Genomic DNA, 22,765 nt, shown 5'->3' with positions numbered 1-22,765 from the left:
GGCGACTTCTGAAGAGAAAGAAAAATCCCACGATTCATTACTATCTAAAAACTATTTTGCTCATAGCCGAGCAACTTTGTCTTCTGATCTACTGCGTAATAAAAATCCAAAGGGGCGTACATACGTTACCCATGATGGTCATTCAAGTTCAATGTCGTTGTTGAGCACGTGTGAACTGTGAACAAAAAAGCTGCAATCCCTTCATCCAAGGTTGTATTTTCTTTAGTATTGAGTGGCTCATTGAAAAATGCCACCCATAGCATAAAACGTAAAACTGTGGCGGTGTGGTCTTAAACGATGCTAACACGGAGATACTGCTGCGAGCTTCGAGGTGGTCAAAAGCTTGTGTAAGCATCTGGGCAAACATTGTTGAGCGCTTCAGTGTCTTCAATGTCATGTCACGATCATTTTTTCTACATATGGCTGTGCAAAATTGTGATGGTACTGATGGTGGTGCAATTGATAATGAATTTTTTTTCATGATCACATGAGTAAAATGCACTAGTAAATCCAATCAAAAAACGATGATAACGAGCGAAGTATCAGAATGTCAGAGTACGAAGAAACCCGAGCCAATCGTTTGCGTTTAAGTTTATCAAACATATGAGTCATCAGCCTATTTAGGCATAAGAAAGGTTTTACAGTGCTTATTAACAATATAATACCGCCAAAGAGAAGCGAACCGAATGGAGTCAAGGAGACGGTCAGACAAGATAACTTTATCTCTCCAACTTGCGGCGCCCGTTCGTGAATATAGGCCCCCCTTTGTGTTTAAATTTCGAACGGTGCGCGTGAATGATGCTCTCAAATGTGCCTTTATCCAATTCGATACGTTTTGTTGTGCTCTCCACAAAAAAGCGGGCCTCTCCTCTTGAGAACATTTATAAAACGCCACTTATTAGGTATCTTTTTTTATCGAAATAAAATTGAACTAGTTTCCAGAAAAAAAGGGGGATGTATTCCAGATGGTGGAACGATGTTGAGAACAGAGTGTTGGTTGTATTTTATGTAAATGAAATTGATATGCTTTTGACGTTACGTCTTTTAAAAGAATTTGAGTTAGTCTCAACCGCTTCTTCAACGTAACTGCTCCAAGTAAGTCAGAAGGTCATTGCCACAAAATTACAACCTGGCCGCTTACCAACCAGACAGCCTAACTCGACGCCGAGCTTCAATCAATTAACCCTTGGGTAATAGACCAGTCTGGTAGGTACGCAGTTCGTGTGAGGTATGTTAAAAAACTGACGTAAAGAAAATGGTAATAAAAGAATGAAATTACATGATGCATTCACTTTGAACAGCCCTTTTGAATGTTCACTTTTTGACCGACGCAATGCAATACAATTTGTCGGACTGGAACCTTGAACTGCTTGTAGTGATTATTATGGTTTGCGCTGGATCATTACGCTGTGTGCGCCGCGATGTAGCGGGCGGGGACACCGTTGATGCTTCTTTGGTTGAGTGTCAATTACCGCTCTTGCTATCCCTCAAGCAAGGCGGCTGAGTTCTTGTTAGTGTTTTTTACCTCTTTTTTTCGTCTATGTAGGTCGTTGTGAAATGGATGGCTAGGAATCTACTAGCGTACTTGAATCTTTGAATTTATACAACAAAAATTTAAATTTCTATTTACTTCTTATAACCGTATCATAACAGATTATTTCCTTGACAGCGAGACAACTTTTTGGAAACGACAGTCTAGAATTATCAAGGTTCAAGTCCCCGGAGTATACTTCCACTTGAAAAGTACTTCTCTGAGTTGTGACTCGTGATAATCTTGTGTTAAGTGAAAACATTTATTTTCGCTTATACATACACCACCGGTGTAAGTGGAAAGCCATTGCAGAACATGTCGGTTGCTAGTACCCGTAACCTATTCACAAAAAAAGGTTCCTCAACCTTTCACATAGTCAGGATGTGCTATCATTTCGCTGGCAAAAAAAATACCATGATTGTGATAGAAAAAGTTGCAAAATAAGCTCGAAAATATTTAAATGAAAGCTTTAGGACATTGTTGAAAATTTTTATCACATTTATTTACTTAATTAAATAATAATGCGAATTCAAGCAACTGTGCAAAAGTTTATATCAATTAAATATATAAAAAAATGTTATTTTTGCTAGACACTTTTAGCTACAGCATATACTCTAAATACGTAAAAAATTACGTCAAAGCATAACCTTTACATTCAAAACAAACAACATTATGTCGTTCTGGTGGTCTCAGAAATTACCAAGTCCCCACAAACTTGTCCCGCAAGATGTAACAGGCCCATTACTTACACATTTTCCATAACTAACCTTACTACTTTCCCGGATCCAGCCCATTGCACCGTCTGCGAGAAGTACTCGAATGAAAGTGAAACCACGTCCCGCGCACGTCGTTCGCTTGCTTGCAGCTGTGACCACAGCAGCGACGCACCTGGGCAAACGCACTTGGCGCAGACTGCAGAGACCAGTATAGAAAATAAACGTATGCCAACCGGAGTCAACCTTCATGGACAACACCAGCGCACACCGGTATCGTTTGAATTCATTGCCATTTGCGGCACGTTCTCTGCGTTCTCCTCGGTGATGCAGAGAAAAGCCTCGAATAACCACTCGTTCAATAGTCCCGTGGCTGCCTCGTTACTGATGCCCTGTTCAAGCCGGCAAGTTGATCCCCAGCCGGCCAGGCGACTCAACGGGCAAGTTATTACATCTACGCGTATCGCAAAATTAATGACCGTAGTCAGCAAAAGAAAGAAAGTGAAATGCGAAAGTGGTTCATCCCAGGTCCTACGGTATTACCGAAGAATTGTTTACTGGATTCCGGAAACAGTCTTCAGAGCCAACAAATGGTGTGCAGTGGTGGGATGCACTGAGAAAACGTGTTTATTTCAAAATTACTACAGCAAAACGTGTTTACGTTGCTGATTCCCTTCATTGATCTTCTCGCTCGACAAGTAAGAACGCATCACACAATCCACAGTCATGAGTATCATATAGTTTCACTATAAAAACGTGACCACACATGGTTGCGGTATACCCAGAGCCATCCCTTGGCATCGATTACCTTTTTCTGCATACATTATCCACATATAAATATTGTCCTGTACCTGTGATAATTTCTCTTCGCTGTTGGCTTCTTGCTTCCCACAGATCGGTAAATCATAAGATTAAAACCCCCATTTATTATGCTTGTATATATTCTTCTTGCATCGAAGCCATAATTTCTGAGCTGCTAAACACCATAAACTGCAGCTTTTTTTCTTTCCTTTGTCCGTCGATATTATCTATGATTCTCTCACGACAACCGCATGATTATCTGGTGTCGACCCTAACTACCAGGTGGCGTGGTTGTGTGTTTTGATTTTTTTTTTGTTTATGAGAAACTAACGCTCACTCATTTTGAATAATCACAGCTAAGCGCACGAACATTAATTATGGGGATTGAATGGGTTTTAAGTGTAGTACGTGCTGCATGCCGAATTAGGGAAGCGTGGTTTCCGAAACAGTTTAAATACGGGTAATTGCCGTTTTGCCGTTTATGTTATTATCTTTAATTAATAATCACCTGTAGATTGTTATTCAAACTTTTATCTCATAGAGGGCATTATCAAAACTGAACACAAACTTTTAGAGGTAAAATAACACATAATACGGATGCACTTTTCAATTCACCATGTTATCGAAGTAAAAAGTTTCAGTCAATTATTTACAAAGGATGCACGATACTTTTGTTCTCGGCAGCTCAACATCCACCCGCCTGGTTGTGTAAATCACCCCTACCGTTTTGTTCCTTACAGTAAAGTTTGTTTCGACATGAAATAAAACTTTCGCAGCAACTTTTCATGTAAAGGGGATCTGTTTTCATCTCAAAACTTTTCCAGGTGGTAGGAAACTACTTCGTTATAAGGGCGAACACAAAACTACAACAACTGTAAGCCTTTAATTGAATATCGTCGCTTTTTCTGGATAACACAGATGCTATCAACCTGACGGTAAGAGTTTTCACAGTTATGGCATTACGGGGGTATATTTTATTCCAAAAAAACGAGAGAAAAAAAATATAATTTTGAACGAGAAATAGACACCAGCTAGTTAAATTATAAGGAAGAATCAACCCCGAGAACGAGAACGAGAATTCTGTCCACAGCTCCAGTGATACACCAAAATTCAATTAATTACAACTTTATATATTAAGTAAACCTACCGTGTGTGCAATTTTCACACTGTGTTTGTCGTTACACCACAGGAACTATTAAATTGAATTTTATCAAACTGTTCGCTTCGATTACATTCTCCCGTTTTTTTCTGCCATCCGGAAGATGTTTGCTACTTCTACATCCTTATAGAACACATGTACTAACTTCTGTTTGTTTCCATCCGGCTTCTTTCTCACCCACAGCTACAAGCAGCAACTGGTGAAAAGCAAGAGTCAGTCGGAGCTTGCCACCTTCATTCCGGCGTCGGCCATCATTTACCACAACACGGCGAAACCATTCGGCGGCCCCGTTGGCATCGGTGGTGCTCGCCCGGGCGGAAATGACCCAGTGAGTATCGGCGGAGGAGGTCCCATTGACCCGCGGACGGTGGCGGCCAACAGTTTCCACTGCCAGCCGACGACGGTCGAACAGCAGGAGCACCATCCGGTGACAGGCTTCCTTGGGTTGCGGCGCTGCTTGACGGAAGAGATGCGTCCCGATCAGGAATCAATGGTTAAAAGTGTCTCGATCGCCGAACGGCTGGCGGCACTGCAGAAGAGCGGCGAGGATGATTGGCGGAAGCGAATTGCCAAAAAGGATGTCACCGACGACGTCCGGCGGGAGAATTTAGTCAATGTTAGTATAATTTAGGTTAAGCCAACTCACCTCTGCCCAAACGGAAAGTAGGAAATTTTCTGACTCCCTTTGCACCTCGAAGAGTGCTTAGTTACACATCTCCCACGGGCTCATTAATAGTGCATTCCCATTCAAGTTTAGACGCCACAATGGATGTGCAATCCCTGTTGGCGCCAATTAAAGCTGTATTTCACAGGACACCAGTCTGGATTCAACAGCACTTGTGTGACGCGCAAGATCTCAAAGCGCTCGTGGGCATAAACGTGATGTTGTCAATTGCCGAGCAACGGCAGCCGTTTAATTGCACGTTTGTTCCGCCGGTTTCTTGCACGGACAACTTGCGAGATGTGTACTCGCAACATCCCAAGTCTGCACTTGCACAAGTTACTGAGCTTGGATGTACAGGTATACACAGACACCGCACAAGCAATAATAATATATCTTTCAACATGTCATGGGAGTTTTCCATCAACCAAAACTATACGCTTGACTGACAGCAGAGCCGATGGGGGAGGGACGAAACTACACTATTCCCAGCTGCGGTCCGTGGGAGGGTTCGTGTATGTTGATTCGACTTTTATGGAAATTATGTGGGGATCGGAGAAATATGATTCCAATATGAGCTGACTGTTGGCTCACTGCTTTGAAGATTGCCTACGCTAAGGCGTTTAACGGGTTTTGCCTTCTTATATGTAGATTTAAACGGTTTTCGTCAGGGCGTAACGAGCAACAATATTGGTTTTGACTTGACATCAACCGATAAATTGAACAACGATTGGATTAGAATAATTAAACACCAACTATGTCTTTGCTTGTTAAATCAGAAAATTACTGTCATCAGCTAGTGCTATAATGTTTTTAGCAATCTGATTGTATCAGAATATTTCGCATAACTCCTACCGGATCAAACCCGAAATCGCATGAGATTGAAAAACGGTAAAACAAGTTTCGTTATAAATGCTAATGACCTTCTTCTCCGTGCATACATGCTTGGAATGCCTAATGCTTATTTCCAATACGCAAAATCCAAAAATTTCGGCATAAAAGCTTTTTTTTCTGCTCCTTTTTGGTCAAAACATTCGCTCCAACCCGAAGGCTTCCGTCCTTTGGGGTCCGATAAGCAGCGCGTATACAACCGGTGTGGACAAGGTTAACATACCTTCTCGGTGAAATGCAAAACATTTGGGTTGGTAGCAACGCTCCGGCCTCAAGAGGGAAGCTGAATAATATACCGTTCCAGAGGGGTACTTCGTAAAAGTGTGGTTATTGTGCCGAATTGAAGTTGGGTTTTGGATTATCCCTTAAATGTGCATAATTTTAAACAAAATTACCATGTTATATCTATAGGGCTGTATGTAAAAAAGCAAAGCCTTGGTGCTACATTCCGATTCGGAACTCGACCTTCTGTTTAATTATACACAGACTATGCAGCCAACTGTTCAGTGTGCAGGGCAATAGCGAGGCTAGCACTACGATCCTACTGACACTAGCAGTCTCTCCCGAGCCGAGACTCGAACTCACGACGACTGGCTTGTTAGGCCAGCGTCATTCAAAAATCAGGTCTCCTGTATCGTTTTTCTAGAATGTTCCGATTTCTATCAAAACACTAACAAAAAAATCTCCTCAGTTTCGGAACATGTCCCCGAAAAACCGGATTTCCGGGAATGAAAAAATTCTTTCGGGGCCCCGTTGACATTGATTTCAAAGTGGATAATTTAATCAATCTTTTACTGCTAAAACTATTGAAATCGGATGAAAATTGTCAAAGCTACAAGAATTTTAATTTGTGGGTATCCGGGTACTACGTCGGGCATGTAGGGTGTTTCTTTCGTCGAGCACATAACGGTTAAGGTAAACTTCAAAAGGATCAGTAATCAATAGAATCGGCTAAAACTTTTTCACATGCATCTTTTCATAATGATAAATTGATTTTTTGTTTGGTTTCCTCTGCAATCCTAGTCTTTCACGAAGCAAAATAGGCTAAGGGCCGTTCACATTTCATGTGGATAGAAAAATCGTTATTTTAGAAGGGCACCAAATAATCAGAAAAGGGCAAAGCAGAAATTGATTCCAAATTTTGGTTCAAAACAAAAATGATTTCGAATGTTGCAGGAATTTTTCGTTGAGCGTCATAAAAGGACCGAAATCTACTATCGAAAATTGATCCCAAATTGCCCTCACACAACTGAAGCGTCTTGGAAGTAGGAAGGAAAAATACAAAAGTTCATGCGAAGAAGTCGAAAAGAAAAAAAATTAGTTCCTAATTGAAGTAGTAGAGAAACTCATGAACCAAAAAAAAATCGAAAAATTGATCTCAAATTAGTATCTAATAACTTGAAAAAGCATCTGTAAACCAAAAAAAATACCAAACTCGAGAAAAGACTATATCAAATTTATTTTGGAATGCATAATACACATGGAATGCATAATACATGTAGCTTGGAACATCTGAAATAATTCGATAGACTTGGAAGATAAAAAAATGAATTCCGAGTTCAGCTCAAAATTGTTGCAAAACGTCACAAACGTTGAAACTTACAAGCCAATAATGGAAATAATGGCTTAAAACGTTTTAATTAGACAGAAAACGTTAAAATCAAATATGATCAGGACGAGAAGATTCAAAAATATGCAACTTTGTCGAACAAATGAAAATTCTATCTTTTTTCGGTACAAAGTTATAAAGTTTATTACATGGAACTTACTTAAAAGTTAGTTTTCTGTACTTAACTGTTGTTAGTTGCATTTTACACGAAAGTGTTGTTCGGAGAAATTATTAGAGCACACAAAACACACATTTTTGCCAAAGACCATATGTCTCCAGGACTTTTCCTTACAAAGTTATATCATATTTTAGCTAATTTCCTCGATAACTTCAAGAACGTAGAGGTTAAAAAGAGGCAAGTGGAATCATAATGTCAATACTTTTTCTTGAAGTTAAGCTGAAGTACTATAAACTCATTTAGGTTCCATTTGTTCCAATCCACCCATATTAGAGTTCGGCGAGCATATGTTACAAAAGGTTTTCATATATCAAATATACTAACTTTTTTGTGTTAAGAGATAGAGGAAGGCTTTATTTGGCAAAGTTTCAGAACGTGCAAAAATATGAAACTTTGTTGAACAAACAAAATTCCGATCTTCATTAGGTACAAAGTTACAGAGTATTTTCTGCAAAAGTTACTTAAAAGTTAATTTTTTGCACTTAACTTTTGTTTGTTACATTTTACAAGAAAACGTTGTTCTAAAGTACCATTTGGGCATACAAAACACACGTTTTTGTTAAAGGCCACATATCTCAAGGACTTTTCCTTACAAAGTTATAGCATGTTTTAGCTTATTTTTTCGATATCTTTAATAACGTATAGAATAAAGATTTGGTGGATTGGGACGGATGGAACTTATAACAGTTTTGAGCACTCGAGCTAAAGTTCGAGAAAAAGTATTGACATCATGATTCTACTCGCCACTTTATAGGTTTTTTTTGTTGTTTTTTTTTTTCTACGCTAATTTATTCCAATTTCTTCGTCATAATGGATTGAACAAATATGAAAACAAAATAAAATACGTGACAACAGTTTGCCTACATTTTGATTTAGTTTTGCGTGTTTTTTTAATATTTTTGTCAGGCTTCAAAAGCATCGATTAAATTATTTGAACGATGGGAAAATCTGGCAACACTGCTGCAAAAATAATTTTATTATTTTCAATTCCTCAATAACCAAAAATATTTTTAGATTCCTTAATAACTAGAAACATCTTAAAAATATTGTTAAGCTATTTTCCAATAAATATGATTAAACATGATATTGAGAAACTCAAAACTGGTTTCGTAAAAACCGTATATCTCGAGTCTCGATATCATATAACCTCGGCGTGATAGGTGTTTCTTACGTGAAATTTTCCAAGAAACACGATAAACTTATCAAATTTTAAATACAAATGGCTGCATGTGCCAAAAAATGAAAATTTATTTAAAAAAAAAATCTATCTGGCAACACTTCCGTTCTTTTTTTCTGGATTCCTTGGTTTATTTTCTTTAAAGATTATTTATTAGTATTTTTCAGACATCTTACGTCTATGAATTATGAGAAAAAAAAAGAAATTTTTAACCGAAAATTGTGTTATTTTGCATCAAGGAGAAGGGTCCCATAGAGAGGGGTCCAATCGACACCAAAATTGGGATTTTTTCGAAGTGAAACTGGATGAATAATTCCCTCAATTTTTTGAGCCAAATCCGTGATGGTCGTGTCCAAGTGGTACGGACACTTCGTATGGAACAACTCATATATGAGAAGATACCACAAGAAAGTGACTTGGGACAATTTTTGTTTATTCCATACTATAAGAAAATGAAATTCTAAAGTACGGGAAATTACAATGATTTACTTGAAAATCTATTTTGCAGTTTTATTTTTTTATAATCTGCAAAAGATTTAAAAAACAGAAAAAGACTTAATTATAATTTGAATATTTTGGACTTCGATTCGAGAATCCAATTCACAAAAATTTCTCCAGAAAATAGTTCAAGCTTGCAAACCGTCGCCCTGCTACGGTTCGCTTCGATCGAACGCCGGAACAACACAAACAAACCACAACGATGCTAGCTGAAGCTAGTGTGTGCATATGAACAAACATGAACTGGGTTTTCTCGGTGTTATCATATACCTGCCTGCCGGCACGGTCGTGCCATCCTTCCTCTTGTGCTGTCGAAATTCGCGGCTCTACATTTGCAAGTTGGTGTTCGCTTTTGGATGTTATTCCAAAGTCATGTGCAAAAAAGGCATCATTTGCATGAGTTGCAACTTATCTCGTTGGTTCTTCTGGCAAAGAATACCTGCGTCTTGGCAGATTGACGCCGGTTTCTTCGGCAGTTGGCAGTTTTCTTCTTTCGTTGGCGGGCAATTAATGAGTATAGATTGTATCAATGTTAAATTTGAAATCACGGTTGAAACTGTTGACCAATTTTTTTGGTCGTTAGTATTGAACCAAATGCGTTTAAGTAAATTTTAAACATGTTAAACATATATAATCTAATAAACTGGATTAAGGCCCTTCCCGTTGAATAATGAATAATAGGAAATAGTGCATACTACTCTTGACTTAATTTCATTCGATTGCTCTCAGCTCTTTCCATTCATGGATCCCAAGTTCCAGTGAGTATGCACACAAGCAGTAGAGCATGAAGCGCGTAAGCAGACTGAATATGCTATACACCACCGATTGCAAACAAACAAAAACATTGTCTGGCAAAGAGGAGTTCATCACTTCTTCAATCATTTTCTTGTTTCGCTGAAATCATACACTTGAACGTTAGGTTCACCGCTTCAAGCCATCTTCCAGAAACTTGTTTAAAGCGCAACTGGTGGAAGAAGGCGACTCCCATCTAGCTGGCTGGTTATCCTATCGGCACTCACATGTGAAAGAGAAATAATTTATACTGTCCGATTGGAATACTCATGCACAAATCTGATGCTGCCTGCAGCAATGACAAGTATTCGATCGGAGATTAAAGAACAACCGGTTCTTTCCGTGATAGTAAATTATTAATATCCCACCCTAAGGGTGGGAGCAGAATGTGACCAGGGTTTGGAATTCTCTTTGATGATGATCCAATTGCCGAGGGTAAACTAAGCTACTCTGCGTTCATAATTTCTTTCTGCCATTGGACTATTAAATGAGTATTTAAAAAAACACGTAATGTAGTTCGAAAACCAGTAATTATTTCAGTAAAGTTCAATTCGTTTTTTATCGATACCGACAACTTTTGGTCCAACCCAGTCGGAAGGCACGCCATGAGCTAATCGATTTCGAGCAGCGCACATCTCATAATAATTATTGATGCGCGCATTTCGGTAACGATAATAGTGACGATTATGAATACTCCCGATCGGGGGTGCCAGATCAACTGATTCTCATTTTTTCACAGAGCCACGGACCTGATGAAAAATGTTCATCATCTACTATTAATTTAACCGAATCCGTAGCAATCCATAAATTTAAAAAAATCTGAAATTCCTGGTAAATGATCTGGCAGCTTTGTTTTGCGGATGCCCGCGCTTCACTATGGTCTTATCTTCGACGGCCGTCTTAAGCTTTTCCCAAGCCGGGCGTGCCGCCCTGATGTCGATAAACGATTCGTTTGTTGTCCATCTTTAAGCTCTTTCTCTTCCCTCTCTCGCTCTCGTAGTGCTTCTATCAAACTCCGCGATCGGTGATAAAGACCTGCTCGTATTGTGGTGGCTAGCGTCCAGCGTTTGGTCAGTAGAGCGTATAAGTGTCGGTTAGCTGTTTGTTGATGTGTTGTTGGTGGATGTGGAATATGGAATATTACCTACTGTCTGTCTGTACACTTGACTGAACGCTCAACTGTCGATGACGATGATGACTGCTGCAATCAGCGCGGACAATGACGGATAATGAATCAGAAAAGGCAAATATTTTTACATGTCTTGTCTTGAAGACGAGATTCTTAACCTAAATTATCAATTATTCAAGTCAGGTTCGATCATGTACCGGTTATTAATTTCGGGATGAAAACAAAATTTGCATACACAAAAATTTTCCCACATATCACCGTTAGGTGGATCGAGTGGGTTTTTCCTTCGCTCTCTCTTTGGATTGACGCTTCAGACCGCCGTCTCTCAGTTGTGTTTCGTACACATTCGAGGACGGCTCCGGTGGTTGGTTCGCAGCAGTCGGTGTGGATCTCAACAGTCAGTCGCCTGGAGCATCGCAGGTCTCTCGCAGTACAGAAAGAGATCCTCCCTCGGACGGATCCCGCCGACCGTTTCCCGCGGGTGTGTTGTGTCGTTGTCACTGGAGTAGAAGAAGCCTTCGCTGGTTGGGCGAGAACTGGTTCAGTTGAATCCTGTTCTCGGTGCGGTGTTGATGCCCAAGACCATCGGTTACTCGCGAAACAAGGAAGTGACGCGTAGTCCTCCTTCGTGTGTGTTGTTTGGCTAGAAGAAGCCTTTATCCATGCATCTAAACTAGGCATGAGTAATCGACTGCAGTTTGATAGCAACCGTTTTTTATCGTACTTCTATCGTGATTTATAACAGTGTGTGATACATTCGACATGACAGAGTTGGCCAAAATGCTGGATACGTTTCAGCACTGGTGTTTAATGCCACTAGTATTGATGATCGCACTGCACAGCTTGTGGCGGTTATATAAAAACGTTAAGGACAATGCAAGACTGTTTATTCAACATCTCCAAGAGACGCTGGAACGCGAGCGAGAGCGGCTGATCGAGGATATCAAGGCGGATCTGTTGAAGACGCTTAATAAAGGGTCGCGACCTTTGGAATTCACCGCAGCTGGGTTTCAGCCAACACCCGAACAGCAAAAATCTACCAGCAAGTACAAAGAAAAAGGCAACCCGTCCTCGTTCGAATACTCGCGAAGATTAGATAGGAAAGATAAGAGTAACATAGTGAATGAAATCATTTATCAAATTCAGTCCAACGATAGTCACAAACCCAGCATCGACGACCACAGAGCGGGGAATCAAGCGGAGCTTGAGGACTCTGCCATACTGAGAGACGTTCATCGTCGGAATGTAGTCGCCCGTATGAAGAACCTTTTCGAATCGCACGAAACCAGCAAATGGCATATCAACAAAGTCGTCGATATGATCAACCACAACAAGCGTCCTTCACCGCTTGCAACGATAAGCATGGAAAACTTGCGCAGCAAGTCATTCCTCGTTCCGAAAACCAACTCCGAACCTCCGGTGGTTCGACTTCGCCGAAAAATTCGATCTCAGCAAAGTTTGTCCGAGTGCAGCAACCGAGATTACTCGGATTTTGCCTCCAGTATCGAAGACATTCTCGATGCAGAGCGTTTCTCGAAACGCCTCTCGCAATATTCCATTTCGGAATTCCTGGACGAGGACAATTCCCGCCCAAAGGAGGTCCAACCCAATCCAAACTACAATCGAGTAGCGTACGGAATAAAAACCCTCTCTACCTTATCCCTGTCAGAGCTGCTGCGAGATGATGAATCAGACAGTCAGTTTCCGGGTGTTACGTTACGGCGGGGCAGTGTGGTGCGTAAGCCCGTGGAAAACATCGATCAAATACTAATCGATGAAAATCTGTCTCGCTGCTACTCGCAGTATTCGATCTCGGACCTGGTGGATGACGATGATGTCTTCTTACAGGACTATCCCGACCGAATGTGATGTTTAATTATTTTGATTGATTCGCCAAGCGAAGCAACCAAAAAAAAAAAACAATTTTTTTCCTTAATCTGTTATTCGTATTCACCTTGTTAAGTCTATTCAATCTCGGTGTTGGCCACCGATATCAGTGCTGTGTATTATAATCTAATCGTTCAATTTCCGGAAAATACACTTTTGATAACTGGAAAGAGTGCAGTAACTACGACGTGGCTGTGATTTATCTTCGTATCTAGCACTGTGTTTAGCTTAAACCCGAACGTGTTTGTTCTGTGTACAAAAATATTATTGCTGCTGGAAGCAAAACAGAAGAAGAAACCACCACCTCGACGCTGATAATTTCTGATTTATCAGCACCATTATGTGTAGCTCTAGCACCACCGTTGGTAAAACGGATACCCTTCGCCGCCCCCTCAACCCGTTGCTCCTGCCTGTGCCTACTAACTAGTCAATTCTGCGAAACTCATAACTGCTGCGATGGCAGGTAATTGATCGTATTTCTCATAATTAGGTTTGGTTTAATTATTGGTATCGTACCAGGTGAGTTACTATGGTGACACTGAAGAATCCGTGTTATTATATTTTCATGAGTAGAATAATTGTTTTTTGGATATAACAAGCCGTGCCATATCTCAACTGCATTTTTCATGTATATTTCTATATAGCAAAATGATATTCTCTTATCGTGTCTAAACCGAAACTTACGCGGGCTTGTGAACACTTCCTCCTAAAGATATGAGACTTTATTAAAGATTATTGTCTTGTGTGACTATGATAGTGCCCAGTCCAAAGGCCAAAATACAATATCCTGAATTCTTAATATTTACTCCAAAAAATGGAAAAAAATTAAAGACAGATATATGAATACTTTTGACCTAACACCGCGGCAAAAAAACTCTAACTCAAAAAAGGATAGCTCACGCAATTTATACAGTTTACAATTTTGTGATCCTTCGCGAACATTGCAATTTGGCACGGAATTGTAATTTTTTATTTGACACTTCTAACTGTTTTTTTCTTATTTTCATAATAATGAATATTATATTCACTGTTGGCAAAAGCACTAATAATTTGGATTATTGCGTCTGCACCGAGTCACTTTTGGTTGAATTTTTGCTTGTTTTGTGAATACGAGAGTAACAAAGAAACCTGAGACGCCACTAGCTTACGAAGGGTGATCGTCGTGAGCGAAATATTTTTGCGCCATTTTTGCGGTTTCACTGATGTCCGACTTGCTATATATCTGCCGGCCTTTTGATGTATTTCATTCTATCCTCCGCTGTTTATTTTTTCTTCATATTTAAAAGGTTGCCAAATACCTGCTCGAACGATTATTACTAATTAGACTCATACAACATAAAGATTTCAAGCCAAATTAATATACTACAGTAAATTTTTCAAAAACACTATGAAAATGGAATAAATAAATCCATCTGTATCAATCCGTTATCGTGTAGATTGTTAATAGTTATGCGGATAGGTTATCCTTGCTTTTGTAAAAGGAATAAACGATAATCTAGCCCAATTGTCTTGCTTTTCGGCAATGTTTGGTGACCTTTCCTTGAAGAAGGCTCCAAAAACGGCCGAAACGTCGAACAATGCAACTAGACTATTCGGTTGTACTGTATTCGGTTTTAAATAATTGAAAAGCCGAGAAAATCCATCCACGGCATCAAAAACATCGATGCAAACAGGACTGCTTTGCGATTTCAATTTAGTTAGACAACTAATATTTTCACGATTGTACTACTTAATGTCAGATTTTTTTATGACCTGTTTAATGCCGTTCTACGCATATTTGTCTCATATTCAAATTAAGCAAACAAGAGAAACGAATTTAAAGTTTTACGATACTTTTACGGATCGCGTTAATGTGACAAATGCAATTATGGGTTTCAACCAATTTTACCTTGCAATAGACTGTTTTCAATAAATCTAGATTGTTTTTTAATAAACACTCATTTTCATAAGAATACCCACTGGGATAATAATGCCGAGAAATTTGCCATCCAGTTGATTATTTCTACGCATATCAGTCCCACCATGTGCATTCTATGCTTCCCAATACATATTTTGTACTCGAGATACAAGGCTGTACATTTTCCGGGAAAATAATCAACGGGAAATGATCAAGATTGTTGCCTTCATACGCAATTGGCGATAATCGAGATGAAAGTTCAGCTAATTGAATATCACAGTGCAACCATTTTTTTGCCTTGGCTTTTATGTATGATTTTTTCATGTATTTTGACGCAAAAACAAATTCCCCCGAGTTTAAACACATTTCACTTTAAGGGCCAACAGTAGCGCTATTTTGAATTTTTGAGATATCGGAAATTTTCGATGTTTTTCGACGCCATTTTGTTTTAAAGCCAAATCTAAAAATTCTAAGAGTTTGTCCACATATTAGCATTTTCTTATCTATCTTAAAAAACAGATCTTAAATCGGACAAAACTGAGCTCAAAACGGTGATTCTACGGAAACGGCTTCGGCATGGATATAGTATATTTCACAACACGAAATAATATCGAGTATGTATGAGCATTAATGGTAATGCTCTAATATCCAGAAGAGGTAGTCAAATTATGTCTTATATTGAGTAAAATGTCTCAGGAATCGATTGGTAGGTGTCTGATACACGTGAAACGTCAGCAACATGCCAATTTTGCCCCAATTTTCCTACAATATTAAAAAAGGTTTATCTTGACGTTGCATTAACTTACTTGAAATCTGTTCAATGCAATATCCAGAGTGTAAGAGATACTCAAGATACAATAACAACTTGTCTTTACATGATCCCTTCCCTTTTGCGAGGGGGGAAATGTCGCATAGACATACAGGTCGGACTCGATTATCCGGAACATCAAAAATTTTTCATTCCGGATAATCGAATCACACAAAAAATACTGAAATTTTGCGATTAACGAACATAAAATAAATATTTCTTTTTTTACTTTACTTGTATGATGCAGTGGCGTAACCAGAAGTTATTTCTGAGGCAAAAAGAGAAAAATCTTGAGAAGCAAAAAAAATAAATTGGACATTGATTATTTTCACTTAATTCGAACATGTCCCAAACATGCCGGAAGTGACTCAAATGGTAATAAATATGCCAGAAGGGATGGTAAAGGCAAAATTTCGGAAAAAAAATTGAAAACGGACACTGAAAAAAAAAATTCCGGATAATCAAGTCTTAAATTCCGGATAATCATTTCCGGATAATCGAGTCCGACCTGTATGTCGAATTCGTTTTTACGGCAGGATTATACCGTCCCGGACTACAATTTGCAGCTGAAAAAAAACACTTTCCGAGCAGTTGCAATGGTGTGCGTAATACCAGAGGTAGCTGTCACTTTGTTTTGTTTTGGTCATTATCGCCATTGACTTTTTGTCGCGTTTGTGCTACTGTACGGATTCGGACGATGATGATCCCAAACGCTTAAAATGTTCCTCCAAGATCAAGAAAAGTGATTTTCGGTACCGAATTTTTAAAATCTGAAATGGAGCCATACGTTGTAAGGAGAAGTCTTCAGTGCTCTATAGTACTCCCCGAATAGTGAATATGGGAATTAGTGTTTAGTATCATGAATAGAAAAAAATCTAGTTGGACAAATATGTATAGAAAATCATCGGTGGGACAAACAGATTTGGTATAGTTAGGCTAACCAGACGTACCGTTTTAAACGGGACAGTACCGTTTTTGGTCCATTTCTACCTGTTCTGTTTTTTACCATTTTGTACCGTTTCTGGATAATCCTTTAGAAATTTTCGAAATGAAATTTGTTGAATTGGAAAATAGGTTTCTAGGTTGCCAAGAATTTGTCAATTTTACTAAGTAAATTCTGTGCCTTCCAGTCAGTACCACGCTACTGGAAAAGACCTTCTCGATCGCAAACGGTATGTGGCCTGTGAAATTGTAAATTTCACGACCCTATCGCCAAAAATCACTACGTAAAATATCATTATTTGCTAAAAATTGTTCAGAATCAACTTAATTAGTTGAGAAAACTCGTTATCGAGATTGTTTTTGGCATATTTTAGCATGTTGTAGGATAAGTTCAACGATACACCGTGCCCCAGTGCTGAGTCGAGAAAATTTTCAGCTCGAAAAGATCCTCGACCTATATCACAACCGTGTTGGAGAGCTATCCGAGCGACATCGCTAACCACAGAGCCACGGGGACCACAAACTTAACTTAACCTAAGTTCGCTAATTTTGCTGATGATGAGATTCTTAGATTCGGAAATCCCGGGAAAAGGTATTTCCCGGTATTGCAAACCCTAGTGATGTAGCTGAAGTTTTATCGTTTTTTTATATATACACACTTCTTCTTCTTTTAGGCGGGGCTTTTTTACCCGATTGTTTTACAATGACGCGGATTATTTTAAGCGGTTTTTTGAAATAACGCTATTATTTTTATGCGATTTGGAAGATTATTTTTACGCGGTATCGAAATAGTTTAGTATAAGTAAATCTAATAAAGTAAAAAATTAATCGTATGGTTCATGACAATAAGATTTTCTGTTTTATCAGTCTACATAATGCATATTTTAATATATTTGTTGTTCTTGTCAAATAATAGGCAATTTCAGTTGATTCGGAAAAAGGAACAGAAATACATCAATAATTGTGTAACGATACGAGTCAGGGTTGTTGCGATTAACTTTCGATTAAGGAATTAGACCTTAAAAATATGGCAAAATCATTATAAAAATGAATTTTCATTTTGGAAGCACTAAAACTCATTTTGTGTGTTTTGTTACCATTTTTATATCATTTTTCAAGTTTATATTTACTCACGTGCTATTATTTTTAATCGGATCTTTTTATTGAATAGAGTTTTTTTACGCGATTTTTTCAAATTACGCGTTTTTTTATACGCGGATTTTTTCAACGTGGTACAACCAACCGCGTAAAAAAAGACTCCAGTGTAACTGCTTTCAAGGTATTATTACATTCAATCGGTTGCCCTCAGAATAATATTTTATTGGATTGTTCGTTTCAAACGCTCGAAAGTTCAAAAAGTCCATTTTCCCAAACAAAATCCTAATAGTAGGACACTTGAAAAACATGGTTTTGAAATAAATCCTTCAGAGAATATTACTTCAAAGGTTTTTGGTCCTCCTTACGCGAACCGTCTGTAAAGGAAAGATCTTGTTTCACTTAGAGCATTTCGGAAAACTTTTTTTAACTCTCGATGCACAAAATCAGACACAGATCAGATATGTCAAAATCGACCAGCACTTAGGGGCCGTTTAATAATTACGTAAGCATATTTTTCCACTTTTTCACTCTTCCTCTTTTTTAATAAATCGTAAGATTTTTTGGTAACCACAGCCTCCCCCCCCCCCCCTAGTAAGATTTTACTGCCAATATTTGCTTACGTAATTATTGAACGGCCCTTACTGCTGGTGCTTTTTATTATTATTCTTATTATTTATTGAATTAAATTCATCCAGTCTCAATGAATAAGTAAGTAAATATGGACTAGGAAAAGCCTTGAAAGACAATGGAGAGCGATTATCAAGACGGCATAACACCCAGTATCTTTTAAAAGGAAAAAAGACATATACACTGGGGCAGCGATGCCAACCTTTTTTTATAAAAAGCTGGAAGAAATCAAAATAAAAAACTGGAGAAAACTGGATATATAAATTTGAAGCTTTTACATATTTTTTTGATTTTCGGTTCAAAAATGCTGCACCGTATTATTGCATGTAACCAAAAAGGCTGAAAGAAAATTTTTTACACATGGAGATTATAGTCACTGGCGTACTTGAAATTGAGTAGATTTCAAATAAAACCTTACAACCGAGGCACATGAATGCACAAAATACTGAAAAGACCATACATGTAATGGAAATGAGTTCAAAAAATGTGGTGATGAACAGAAAACTGGATAAAACTGGAACAATTTTCAAAAAACTGGAAATATTCAACCTTCAGCTGTTTCGCTGACGATCTTCAAAAAAACTGGAGATATCCAGAAAAAACTGGAGGATTGGCAACGCTGCACTGGGGTCTTTTTTACGCGGTTTGAAAAAATCACCTAAAAAGCTCAATTCAATAAATAAATCCGAATAAAAATAATCATACGTATAAAGTAAATATATGCTTGAAAAATTATATTAAAATAGTACAAAACACACGAAACGCGTTTATAGAGTATGCAATTATGAATTTTGTTCCTGTACTCCCCAATCATCAAAAATTGCCAATTATTTGATGATAACAGAAATTTAAAAAGTGAGGATTTTGTGAACTGTTCTGGCCAGTATGTCCTTTACGACGTTCTTCAAAGGGATTTAGATTGGCAGTAAGTGTGCGCAAAGTGCCAGGATCATGAAACTCCTTTCCAATCCTGAATATTAAACCAAGTTAACGGTTGGCTCTGTGTGGTCCCCGTGGTTCTGTGGTTAGCGATGTCGGTCGGCTAGCTCTCCCACACGGTTGTGATGTCGGGTTCGATTCCCGATCAGGTCGAGGAACTTTTCGAGCTGGAAATTTTCTCGACTCAGCACTGGGGCACGGTGTATCGTTGTACTTATCCTACAACATGCAAAATGTGCCAAAAACAATATCGATAACGAATTCTCTCAACTAAAATCTAGTTGATCGAGACCGCATTAGCCCCCAGGCTAGCGTGCGATATTGTTGTTGTTGTTGTTGATAATCGCAGAATAATGCTGCCTAAATGACATTCTAGTCTCCAACAAAACACCCAAATCAGTGATAGCGTCGTTACGATGTAAAGAAGTACGGTACGGTAGTCAAACAACAAAGGCTGTTTTTTTTGCGCTGATCACGGCACATTTGGAAATGCTCAACATCATTAATTGCGTAGGCATCAGTTGTTGAACGAATCGAGTAACGATTGAAGTCTACAACAATCATCATGGTTCTTAATAATTTGAATTATTTCAGTATCATCTGCATACAATAATCGTGTGCCAGGTTGTGGAACTTTAGTACATTATTAATGTACAAAGGGAAAGGAAGCGACCCAAAAATACAGCCCTGAGGCACATCAGAATCGTTGCTAAACCAGGCGGATTGCGACGTTTCCAACTTAACCACGATCTGTCGGTTACGTTTAAGCGTCATTTTGTCAATCCAGTTGAAATTTCGAGCCTCCAAAGCAGCTTTTAGGTCCGTGTAGACAGCATCAATCAGAAGACCACGATCCATACCACGCAACCAAAGTCAACTGAATTCCAGCAAGATAGTGGAAGCTAGATACAAACATGAGTTCCCACGATAGTGGTACACATTTCGTTTATCACGTTTTTTGAAAACCGAGAACGTCAAAGATTATTTCCAGCTGCAAAGAAATTGATGCCATTGCAGGAAGAAGTTGAAAATAGCGGCTAGCGGTGACTTTGGTGCTTATTACGGGAGTCACTTCACGGTGAAATCAGAAGTGAATAAAGTCCTATTACGGGACTCACGTAAGTGAGTAAAACGTCGCAAAGTGACATCTGCCGTGAAATCTGGGTTATTGGTGCTTATTACGGGAGTCACTTCACGGTGAAATCAGAGCGAAGTGAATGAAGTCCTATTACGGGTGTACAAAGTGACATCTGCCGTGAAATCTGGGTTATTCTGAGTGTAATATGAGTGAAGTGAAAACGGAAAAAACGACGTTTCGCGTGGGATTATTTCACGACCATTTTGAACAGTAAAATGATTTCACGAATATAGGGGAGGTTAAAAAATCGACTGATTTGTGATCTAGCGGTAATATGTATGGGATTTTTTTCTAGTAACAAAGCGAATCTTTTTTTTTTTTTTTAAAGAAATCGGCTCTCTGGGACTTACAAATTTTTGAGCTGCGGCCAATGGAACGTAAGGGAAAAATTGACCTTCGAATTTCATTCAGCGGTGGGGCTCAAAAGTTTCCTTTTGTCGAAAAATGTCCTCTTACAAAATTTCAGCTCAATCGACTTTCCGGGACTTTTGAGCTGGGAAACTCGCTCATTTCACTTGTCCGATTCTCATTTTCACTTCACTGCCAATCTCACTCCACGGAGGTGATTTTTGTCACCGCACTTGAGGTAGAATCGGGAATAGGTCTCGAGAAGCGAAGTGAGTGTGAAAGTGAAATATACTTCCCGCAATCAGCACCATTATGAATGTCATATGGGTTGAGTGAAAACGGAGAAGCGACGTTTCGCGTGTAATTATTTCACGACTCTTTTGAATGGTGGAATGATTTCACGGAGATGGGAAAGAAAGAGGTTGAAAATAGCGGCTAGCGGTGACTTGAAAACTGCAGCGCATTTCTTCAGAATGCAATGCAGGAATACCATCGGGGCCAGGAAAGAAAGTTTGTTTCAGGTTGCAAACGGTTTCAGCAACTTTTTCGTTAGTAAATTGTGAAGATATCAGCGCTAAATGTGTCACTACACGCAAAAGTTCCAGTCTTGTACAATCAATGTGTCTTCCCGATTCGCACAAATTTTGCACTAAAAGCGCACAACAAATATGTGAAATGCATAACGCAACAGTTGTACTGTGAATACATTGACATAGATTGAAATCAGAAAATATATCATATACACGAGAATCGTGATGTTCCGAGAAGCTTCAGTTTCGGGCGAACGATCATTTTGGGACGCTCGAAAAATCGTGCTTCATTTTCATGCGCCGGTTCATATGAACGACTTGCTCATCCCTAATAAAACTCTCCAGACAAAACAACCTTCAGCGATCCATGTTCCCCCAAATAAAACCAGAGGTGCTTATTACGGGAGTCACTTCGCGGTGAAATCAGAGTGAAGTGAACAAAATCCTATTACGGGACTCACGTAAGTGAGAAAAACGTTATGAGTGTCATATCAGTGAAGTGAGAACGGAAAAAGCGACGTTTCGCGTGGAATTATTTCACGACCATTTTGAACGGTGAAATGATTCCCAAAGCTGCCATAAGTCTTAAAGTTGATTGATTTGTGATCTAATGGTAAATATTGGATTTATTCTTCAGTAACGAAGCGAATCAGTGTCTGATCCGTGCCCTAAAGCGGTCAATTTTTCATTTTTTTGCCCAATGAAAAAAATGCAAACTAGGTTCAGGAAATTTTCGATACCGAAAAAAACATTTTTTTTATGCCGAATGTTTTAGAAATGCAGAGCACGTCAAGATCTTTTGTTATCTGAAAAAACGACTTTCTGGGACTTTAACATTTTTGAGCATTTTCGAGTGACTCCCGTAATAAGCACCAGAGTCATAGATAAATGCAAAATGTTTTGAACAAACTTAATGTCCTTTTAATTGTTAATGATTCAATGATATTTTTAAATGATCGGATTCATGAAAGTGAACCGATCAGTTCATATCTTCATTAATCTAGTCAGTACTCAAATTATCAGTATTGATTGCTGGTTGCACTGTTTCAACGAGAGCAACCTTCTGTCAAACATAAGAGCAATTTCTTATGTGAAGAAAAAAAAAAATAAGAGCAATTTCACAAAAATGGGGCAACCAATTTTATCGACTATTTTTGATTCGGCTGAAACTTTGCATAGATGTTTCTATAGGCAAAAGATGCCATTTTGTGCTATTTGTTTAATTTTTTGGAACACAATTCATTTTTGAGAACTCTATGCTGCCGGTACCCGGATAACTGTCTCATAATGAAAAACAACATGTTGAGAAAACGGCGATTTAATATTATCTGTGAATTTTCTGATTTCCAGCTATTTTAAGCAATTACATCCAAAACTAATGACCAGAACAGTTTCATGGCACCACAAGTTTA

General features: G+C 38.7%; 1 protein-coding gene across 11 annotated transcripts in view; it reads left to right on the top strand.

Moving 5' to 3' along the window:
* The window catches only part of LOC129722765 (supervillin), a 433,084-nt gene that overhangs the window by 399,585 nt on the left and 10,734 nt on the right, over window positions 1-22,765 (top strand). For 10 of the 11 annotated variants that reach the window (XM_055676480.1, XM_055676481.1, XM_055676479.1 and 7 more), the window contains one exon: window positions 4,388-4,820. In XM_055676480.1, the coding sequence (XP_055532455.1) occupies window positions 4,388-4,820 (433 nt within the window). Of the gene's footprint in view, window positions 1-4,387; window positions 4,821-11,501; window positions 13,490-22,765 lie in introns of those variants that run through there. The other variant, XM_055676490.1, reaches the window with a different exon arrangement.

Source organism: Wyeomyia smithii, chromosome 2 (assembly GCF_029784165.1).
Source record: "Wyeomyia smithii strain HCP4-BCI-WySm-NY-G18 chromosome 2, ASM2978416v1, whole genome shotgun sequence".
Taxonomy (NCBI): Eukaryota; Metazoa; Arthropoda; class Insecta; order Diptera; family Culicidae; genus Wyeomyia; species Wyeomyia smithii.
The sequence above is the reverse complement of the archived record's forward strand: the minus strand, read 5'-3'. Positions and strand labels throughout refer to the sequence as shown.